The sequence below is a fragment of the Oncorhynchus nerka genome, linkage group LG12, assembly GCF_034236695.1.
Source record: "Oncorhynchus nerka isolate Pitt River linkage group LG12, Oner_Uvic_2.0, whole genome shotgun sequence".
NCBI classification, from domain to species: domain Eukaryota; kingdom Metazoa; phylum Chordata; class Actinopteri; order Salmoniformes; family Salmonidae; genus Oncorhynchus; species Oncorhynchus nerka.
The window spans coordinates 83,130,825-83,140,824 of NC_088407.1; the positions used below are offsets into that span (position 1 = coordinate 83,130,825).

The following is a 10,000-nucleotide window of genomic DNA, read 5'->3' on the forward strand; positions in this document are numbered from 1 at the left end:
GCCTGAATCATTCCTCTCTCTGGACACCACAGCCTGAATCATTTGTCTGTCTGGACATCATAGCCTTAATCATTCCTCTGTCTGGACACCACAGCCTGAATCATTCCTCTGTCTGGACACCACAGCCTGAATCATTCCTCTGTCTGGACACCACAGCCTGAACCATTCCTCTGTCTGGACACCACAGCCTGAATAATTTGTCTGTCTCGACACCACATCCTGAATCATTCCTCTGTCTGGACACCACAGCCTGAATCATTCCTCTGTCTGGACAACACAGCTTGAATCATTCCCCTGTCTAGACACCACCGCCTGAACCACTCCCCTGTCTGGACACCACAGCCTGAATCATTCCTCTGTCTGGACACCACAGCTTGAATCATTCCTCTGTCTAGACACCACAGCCTGAACCATTCCTCTGCCTGGACACCACAGCCTGAATCATTCCTCTGTCTGGACACCACAGCCTGAACCACTCCCCTGTCTAGACACCACCGCCTGAACCACTCCCCTGTCTGGACACCACAGCCTGAATCATTCCTCTGTCTGGACACCACAGCCTGAACCACTCCCCTGTCTAGACACCACCGCCTGAACCACTCCCCTGTCTGGACACCACCGCCTGAACCACTCCCCTGTCTGGACACCACAGCCTGAACCACTCCCCTGTTTGGACACCACCGCCTGAACCACTCCCCTGTCTGGACACCACAGCCTGAACCACTCCCCTGTCTGGACACCACAGCCTGCTGATAAGGACAGGCAGTCATTACTACACATAAAACCAGTTCTGATAAACAACATCTCTCTCTCTCTCTCTCTCTAGACATTTAAAAAGTTATATTATTGGCTATGTACAGTGTTGTAACAATGTGAAAGTAGTTGAAGTATGAAAGGGAAGATAAATAAGCAGATAAATATAGGTTTTATTTACAATGTTGTTTGTTCTTCACTGGTTGCCCTTTCCTCATGGCAACGGGCCACAAATCTTGCTCCTGTGATGTCACAGTATTTCACCTCTCAGATATGGGAGTTCATCAATGTTTTATTTATTTTCATGTTCTTTGTGGGCCTTTGTGATCTTTGGGAAATATGTGTCTCCGATGTGGTCATATATTTGGCAGAAGGTTAGGAAGTGCAGCTCAGTTTCCACCTCATTTTCTGGGCCGTGTGCACATAGCCTGTCTTATCTCGACAGCCAGGTCTGCCTACGGCGGCCTTTCTCAATAGCAAAGCAATGCTCACTGAGTCTAAATAGCCAAGGATTTTCTTAATTTGAGGTCAATCACAGTGGTCAGGTATTCTGTCACTATGGACTCTCTGTTTAGAGGCAAATAACATTCCAATGTGATTCTTTCTAGTGTGTGAAATCGTTTTTTTGGTTTTCTCATCATTTGGTTGGATCTAAATGTGTTGCTGTCCTGGGGCTCCGTGGGGTCTGTTTGTGTTTGTGAAGAGAGCCTTAGAACCAGCTGGCTGAAGGGATTCTTCTCCAGGTTAATCTCATCTGTAGGTGAGGGATTTGTGGTGGAATGTGTGGGCATCGCATCCTTTTAGGTGGTTGTAGAATTTAACAGCTCTTTTCTGGATACTGATAACTAGCGGGTATAGTCCTAATTCAGCTTTGAATGCATTATCTGGGGTTTTGCGTTGTAGACAAATAATATTTTTGCAGAATTCTGCACGCAGAGTCTCAATTTGGTGTTTGTCAGATTTAATGAATTCTTGGGTGATGAGTGGACCCCAGACCTCACAATTATAGAGGGCAATGTATTTGTCAACTGATTTACTGTAAATATTTTTAGGCCAGATCCTAATTAAGTTGAGTTGAGTTTTAATTTCCTTTGTTGGCATAGAAGGCCCTTCTTGCCGTGACTCTTAGATCGTTCACAGCCTTGTGGAAGTTACCAGTGGTGTTCATGTTTAGTCCAAGGAAGGTAGAAATATTTCTTTGTGTGCTTTAGGGCAACAGTGTCTAGATGGAATTTGTGTTCATTTTCTTGGCTACTGGACCTTTTTTGGAACACTATTATTTTGTATCTCTCTCTCTATCTGTACCTCTCTCTCTCTCTCTGTACCTCTCTCTCTCCCTGTACATCTCTCTCTCCCTGTACATCTCTCTCTCTCTCTGTACCTCTCTCTCTCTGTACCTCTCTCTCTCCCTGTACATCTCTCTCTCTCTCTGTACATCTCACTCTCTCTCTGTACCTCTCTCTCTCTCTCTGTACCTCTCTCTCTCTCTCTGTACATCTCACTCTCTCTCTGTACCTCTCTCTCTCTCTCTGTACCTCTCTCTCTCTCTCTGTACATCTCACTCTCTCTCTGTACCTCTCTCTCTCCCTGTACATCTCTCTCTCTCTGTACATCTCACTCTCTCTATACCTCTCTCTCTCTGTACCTCTCTCTCTCCCTGTACATCTCTCTCTCTCTCTGTACATCTCACTCTCTCTATACCTCTCTCTCTCTCTGTACCTCTCTCTCTCCCTGTACATCTCTCTCTCTCTCTGTACATCTCACTCTTTCTCTATACCTCTCTCTCTCTCTGTACATCTCTCTCTCTCTCTGTACATCTCACTCTCTCTCTATACCTCTCTCTCTCTCTGTACCTCTCTCTCTCTCTCTGTACCTCTCTCTCTCTCTCTGTACATCTCACTCTCTCTCTGTACCTCTCTCTCTCCCTGTACATCTCTCTCTCTCTCTGTACATCTCACTCTCTCTCTATACCTCTCTCTCTCTCTGTACCTCTCTCTCTCCCTGTACATCTCTCTCTCTCTCTGTACATCTCACTCTCTCTCTATACCTCTCTCTCTCTCTGTACCTCTCTCTCTCCCTGTACATCTCTCTCTCTCTCTGTACATCTCACTCTCTCTCTATACCTCTCTCTCTTACTGTACCTCTCTCTCTCTCTGTACATCTCACTCTCTCTCTATACCTCTCTCTCTCTCTGTACCTCTCTCTCTCCCTGTACATCTCTCTCTCTCTCTGTACATCTCTCTCTGTACCTCTCTCTCTCTCTGTACATCTCTCTCTCTCTCTGTACATCTCACTCTCTCTCTGTACATCTCACTCTCTCTCTGTACCTCTCTCTCTCTGTACCGCTCTCTCTCTCTCTGTACCTCTCTCTCTCCCTGTACATCTCTCTCTCTCCCTGTACATCTCTCTCTCTCCCTGTACATCTCTCTCTCTCCCTGTACATCTCTCTCTCTCTCTGTACATCTCACTCTCTCTCTGTACCTCTCTCTCTCTGTACCGCTCTCTCTCTCTCTGTACCTCTCTCTGTACCTCTCTCTCTCTGTACCTCTCTCTGTACCTCTCTCTGTACATCTCTCTCTCTCTCTCTGTACCTCTCTCTCTCTCTCTCTCTGTACCTCTCTCTCTCTCTGTACCTCTCTCTCTCTCTCTGTACATCTCTCTCTCTCTTTCTCTCTGTCCATCTCTCTCTCTCTCTCTCTGTACCTCTCTCTCTCTCTGTACATCTCTCTCTCTCTCTCTCTCTGTACATCTCTCTCTCTCTCTCTGTACCTCTCTCTCTCTCTCTGTACCCTCTCATCTCTCTCTCTCTCTGTACATCTCTCTCTCTCTCTGTACCTCTCTCTCTCTCTGTACCTCTCTCTCTCTCTCTGTACATCTCTCTCTCTCTCTCTCTCTGTACATCTCTCTCTCTCTCTGTACCTCTCTCTCTCTCTCTCTGTACATCTCTCTCTCTCTCTCTCTGTACCTCTCTCTCTCTCTGTACATCTCTCTCTCTCTGTACCTCTCTCTCTCTCTCTCTCATCTCTCTCTCTCTCTCTGTACATCTCTCTCTCTCTCTCTGTACCTCTCTCTCTCTCTGTACATCTCTCTCTCTCTCTCTCTCTGTCTCTCTCTCTCTCTGTACATCTCTCTCTCTCTCTCTACATCTCTCTCTCTCTCTCTCTCTGTACTCTCTCTCTGTACATCTCTCTCTCTCTCTCTCTGTACATCTCTCTCTCTCTCTCTCTCTCTGTCTCTCTCTGTACCTCTCTCTCTCTCTCTCTGTACATCTCTCTCTCTCTCTCTCTCTCTCTCTCTCTGTACCTCTCTCTCTCTCTCTCTGTACCTCTCACTCTCTCTCTATACCTCTCTCTCTCTCTGTACCTCTCTCTCTCTGTACATCTCACTCTCTCTCTATACCTCTCTCTCTCTGTACCTCTCTCTCCCTGTACATCTCTCTCTCTCTGTACCTCTCTCTGTACCTCTCTCTCTGTACATCTCTCTCTCTCTCTGTACATCTCACTCTCTCTCTGTACCTCTCTCTCTGTACCGCTCTCTCTCTCTCTGTACCTCTCTCTCTCCCTGTACATCTCTCTCTCTCCTGTACATCTCTCTCTCCCCTGTACATCTCTCTCTCCCCTGTACATCTCTCTCTCTCTGTACATCTCACTCTCTCTCTGTACCTCTCTCTCTGTACCGCTCTCTCTCTGTACCTCTCTCTGTACCTCTCTCTGTACCTCTCTCTGTACCTCTCTCTGTACATCTCTCTCTCTCTCTCTGTACCTCTCTCTCTCTCTCTCTCTGTACCTCTCTCTCTGTACCTCTCTCTCTCTCTGTACATCTCTCTCTCTCTTTCTCTCTGTCCATCTCTCTCTCTCTCTCTCTGTACCTCTCTCTCTCTACTGTACATCTCTCTCTGTACATCTCTCTCTCTCTCTGTACCTCTCTCTCTCTCTGTACCTCTCTCTCTCTCTGTACATCTCTCTCTCTCTCTCTCTCTCTCTCTGTACATCTCTCTCTCTCTCTCTCTGTACCTCTCTCTCTCTCTGTACATCTCTCTCTCTCTCTCTCTCTCTCTGTACATCTCTCTCTCTCTCTGTACCTCTCTCTCTCTCTCTGTACATCTCTCTCTCTCTCTCTGTACATCTCTCTCTCTCTCTCTGTACCTCTCTCTCTCTGTACCTCTCTCTCTCTCTCTCTGTACATCTCTCTCTCTCTCTCTCTCTCTCTCTCTCTCTCTCTCTCTGTACATCTCTCTCTCTCTCTCTGTACCTCTCTCTCTCTCTCTCTGTACCTCTCTCTCTCTCTCTGTACATCTCTCTCTCTCTGTACCTCTCTCTCTCTCTCTGTACATCTCACTCTCTCTCTATACCTCTCTCTCTCTCTGTACCTCTCTCTCTCTCTGTACCTCTCTCTCTCTCTGTACATCTCTCTCTCTCTCTGTACATCTCTCTCTCTCTGTACCTCTCTCTCTCTCTCTGTACCTCTCTCTCTCTCTGTACATCTCACTCTCTCTCTATACCTCTCTCTCTCTGTACCTCTCTCTGTACCTCTCTCTCTCTGTACATCTCTCTCTCTCTCTGTACATCTCTCTCTCTCTGTACCTCTCTCTCTCTCTCTCTGTACCTTTCTCTCCCTCTCTCACTCTGCGTTCTCCTTCTCCTCCATCTCTTTCTCACCCCTCTCTCTGTTTCTCCTCTCTCCTACATTGCTCTTTGTCTCTCCCTAGCTCTCTCTCTCCCTCTCTCTCTTTCTCTCTCCCCAGCTCTCTCTCTCTCTCCCTCGCTCTCTTACTCTCTCCCCAGCTCTCTCTCTCTCTCCCTCTCTCTCTTTCTCTCCTCCATTACTTTTCCCCCCTCCATCTCTCTCTCCTCCATCTCTCTTTGTGGACTTCAGAGCAGGGACACACAGCAAAAGAAACCAAGTGATAGAGCTGGAAGGAAAAAAAGAGAGGAATCCAGAACATTCTCTGTTTGGTATTCATCTGCTTGCCACGCCTCCAGCCACACCTCCAGCCTTGATAGCAGCAGCCTACGTCTGATATGGAGGCTCTGCCTGGCTGATACCTTCATATGGAGCCTACGTACCTCCTCCTTGTTCACATTGATTAGTTCATTTATTTGATCTGTAAATCATCTCACCTCCAGATCCCTATGATGTAGCTACTGATTAGAGTATCTGTGTATCTGAAGCTCTGACCAATAGTGAATAAACTGAGTGAATCCATAAGGGAACAGACAAGAGACGTGGTCTTGCGCCCAAATCACACATAGAGACATGTTTTCTATTACATTAGTTCATTAGTGCGTCAGGGGGGTCAGAGATAGAGGAATATTAAAAGGTGGTGACAGTGTTTCAATGTCTTGCTTCAAAAAACACAGAACAAAATGTCATGGCAGACAGAGAGAGAGAGAGAAAGAAAACTATATGATGAGCAACTGTAACCTCATGTCATGCTCTTAGCACACAGAGAACCTAAGGCTTCAATTCCACCAGACAGATGTCTAAATGAGCAGATAGGGAAGAACAAAGGTGTGTGTGTGTGTGTGTGTGTGTGTGTGTGTGTGTGTGTGTGTGTGTGTGTGTGTGTGTGTGTGTGTGTGTGTGTGTGCGTGTGCGTGTGTGTGTGTAGACACAGGAGACAATGATCAAAGCACTGGCCCATCCATCAGTTGTAACATTCTCTCTCTCTCTCTCACACACACACACACACACACACACACACACACACACACACACACACACACACACACACACACACACACACACGTAAAATAAGTTTATAAAATTGTTTGTTTCAGTCTGTCTGCTATATAGTGCATCAGAAAGTATTCAGACCCCTTGACCTTTTACACATTTTGTTACATTACAGCCTTATTCTAAAAATGTATTCAATGTTTTCCCCTCATGTAATCAATTTTACAATAACAAATAACAAAATGTGGACAAACGGAAGGTGGCTGAATACTGAATACACTGTACAATCCACCAGCTCACCTTGCCACCAGACAGGTAACAAGATAGCCAACAACACTAAACAGAAAATATTCCCTCATCAGAATATTATTCCTCTCTTCTCCTCTCTTCCTCCCTCTCTCCCTCTCTCTGCAGAGCACCTCAATATCCTCAAGCACAAACAGAGAGGCAGCACACATGAAAGAACATGGCTTGCTTCTTTAAAATCTCTGATTCCATAAACGGAGAGATCGGGAAGGAAAAACCCGCCCGGCGACACACAATGTTTATTTAACGGAAAAGGGAGTTACTCTATTGGTGTGCCAGCCAGTCAGCCAGCCAGCCAGCCAGTCACACAGCCAGTCACTCAGCCAGTCATCCAATCAGCCAGCCAGTCAGGCAGTAAGCCAGTCACAATGGGAGAAAGACTAAGACTAGCCAGTCAGGCAGTAAGCCAGTCAGCCAGTGGGATAAAGACTAGGGCCAGCCAGTCAGCCAGTGGGAGAAAGACTAGGGCCAGCCAGTCAGCCAACGGGAGAAAGACTAGGGCCAGCCAGTCAGCCAATGGGAGAAAGACTAGGGCCAGCCAGTCAGCCAATGGGAGAAAGACTAGGGCCAGCCAGTCAGCCAATGGGAGAAAGACTAGGGCCAGCCAATACTTTCTCCACATTGATTTGTTCCTATTAGCGACTGCATTAATTGCGTTTTAGAAAACAATCGGAAAGCAGGAACCCATCTGGCTGGGTCTCAATAGTCAGAAAGCGTATCATTGAAGAAAAAAGCTGGTGTTTTTCTCTAGCCTTCTGACGAGAGAAACTGGTGGATTGATTCTCAGCCCTGAAGTAATTTATTAGGATAATATGCACTCTCAACCAGCCACAAACAGACCAGTGGGCAAGAGTCATGGCAAGACAGCACAAACTGATCTGGGATCAGGCTGCCTAAGAGAAATAGATCCACATTGGTACGTCAGGTCTTTACCTAAGCGGCCAATGACTAGAGAGGATAGAAAAGGCTTGTGTGATGATGCACAGATATCTAAAAAGCCATTTCAAAGTCTTCATATTTTCTTACTACCGGAAAATGTTATCAAAATATGTCTCGATCATTGAAAACTCTCGTGGTCTCTCTCTCTCTAAGGTCACTATTGCCAAATCAATGGCCGTTACATTGCTGTGGAGCCACAGGAGCCATAGCAACATCAGGATTCACTATGCAGTATGGGGCCTCTGGAGTGTCTGTCTGGGTGAAACAGACACAACACATATGACAGCAGTTATCGTGTGGCCTGCCCTCTGCCAGGGACTGGCTAACTTTGCCAAGTTTGTCAAGTAAAATGGATGACTCATTAATCTGGGCACCTGAGAAAGGAATGTCAATTGGTTGAAGGAATAAATCACACACAAATGTGCACAGACACAAACATTCACACACACAGATTCATGGCATTCCACACAGACAAATATGGTCAGAAACACGGCTGTGGGATCAGACTAAACAAAAAGCTACCTTACGTTTTCTTCCTACAAATATTAGATATTACCAGTGAAAAGCTTTTTCATTTCATTTCCTTTACCTTGACCCGGATCTGGGGTTCGTGTGAGGTCACAAATAGCCACTTTTTACTGGTGTGTCAGCATTGTGTTACCAGGTCAGGGTTGCTAGGGACACCAGGAAGGCTCACCTCCACCCTGCTCCTGATAGGCCCCTGTCCCAACAAGAAACTGAAACCATTTTTCCAATACCCTCAAGTAGCACAGGGTAGGGCTAGGATGTCCACTCATTCAATATGTCTTACTGAGATTTACTGTCAGGGCACAGGTCTGAAAGAATTTGTGCAGAAGATCTAGGTGCTGCTGTAGGCCCTCCTTGGTTGGGGACAGAAGCACCAGATCATCAGCAAACAGCAGACATCTGACTTCAGATTCTAGTATGGTGAGACCGGGTGCTGCAGACTGTTCTAGTGCCTGTATTGTAATGACCTCTGAACAGAGGGAGGGGGCTTCAAAGGCCTCTGCATTTGGGTGGGGGCGGCTGTGAAACTCTCCTGCCATTGGTTGGCTTTTACACCTCTCACTTCACACCTCAGTGCTAATTGAAGTTGCAGTCGGATCTGTTCTGTCCTGTCAAGCTCGGTAGCCTTAACTTAGCATTCAGTCTTTACAGAGTAAAATATTTCATACTAATGTATTTTTCTTCTTGGCTTTAAAAGTAGCTTCAGACTAACAACACTCACTCAGTTCCAGGTTGGATGGTGTTTTCAGGTTTATGTTGTTGGTTTGCCAGAGCATTTGCTGTGTTGCTTGGAAATAAGAATCTTTGGTAGTAGGAATCCTTCTGGGTAATATTGTCCAAAATCAGGTTGTAGGTTTGGAATTTTGATTTGAAGTGAAGGTAATATTGTGGAGAAAAAAATCCAAGTTTATCTAACACTAAATCTATATCTTTTTAAGAACACTAAATATGGGGGCTCAAGAACTATATAAAATATGGGGGCTCATCTGCTCGTCTGCTCTCTCTCAAGTAAGGTTTGAGCTGTATATTACAGTGGCCTCCTGCTGCTCTGAAAATGTCTCAATATGTCAGGATCGGACTGTCATAACAGGGGGTCGTTGTCTAAGTGGGCCAACACACACACACTGACACACACACACATGTAAACTGACACACTCGATCGCTCTCACACACACGCTCTCACTGAACAAGAGTGAGTGTAGATTTGCTGTGTCTCATCCTGGCGGAAAACGGAGCTCATGGCTTTTTAACAACACGTTATTTAATGTCTGTCCTCCATGGTCTCTGCAAACAGGAGAGACACACTGGGGCAATATGAGAGATGGGAGAGAGTGAGAAGAGAGAAAAGTAGAGAAGAGAAGGGAAGAAAAGAGAAGAGGAGAGGACAGAAGAGAACAGAAGAGGAGAGGAGAGGACAGAAGAGGAGAGGATAGAAGAGGAGAGGAGAGGATAGAAGAGGAGAGGACAGAAGAGGAGAGGATAGAAGAGGAGAGGACAGAAGAGGAGAGGACAGAAGAGGAGAGGACAGAATAGGAGAGGACAGAAGTGGAGAGGAGAGGACAGAAGTGGAGAGGACAGAAGAGGACAGAAGAGGAGAGGACAGAAGAGGAGAGGACAGAAGAGGACAGAAGAGGAGAGGAGAGGACAGAAGAGGAGAGGAGAGGGCAGAAGAGGAGAGGAGAGGACAGAAGAGGAGAGCAGAGGACAGAAGTGAACTGAAGAGGAGAGGACAGAAGAGGATAGGAGAGGACAGAAGAGGAGAGGACAGAAGAGGAGAGGAGAGGACAGAAGAGGAGAG

The 10,000-nt window shown here is 46.4% G+C and overlaps 1 protein-coding gene across 1 annotated transcript in view; it reads right to left on the minus strand.

Moving 5' to 3' along the window:
* The window catches only part of LOC115118574 (neurexin-3a-like), an 824,201-nt gene that overhangs the window by 765,385 nt on the left and 48,816 nt on the right, over positions 1–10,000 (minus strand). The window contains exon 2 of the mRNA XM_065025866.1: positions 8,871–8,885. Within this exon, the coding sequence (XP_064881938.1) occupies positions 8,871–8,885 (15 nt within the window). The remainder of the gene's footprint in view (positions 1–8,870; positions 8,886–10,000) is intronic.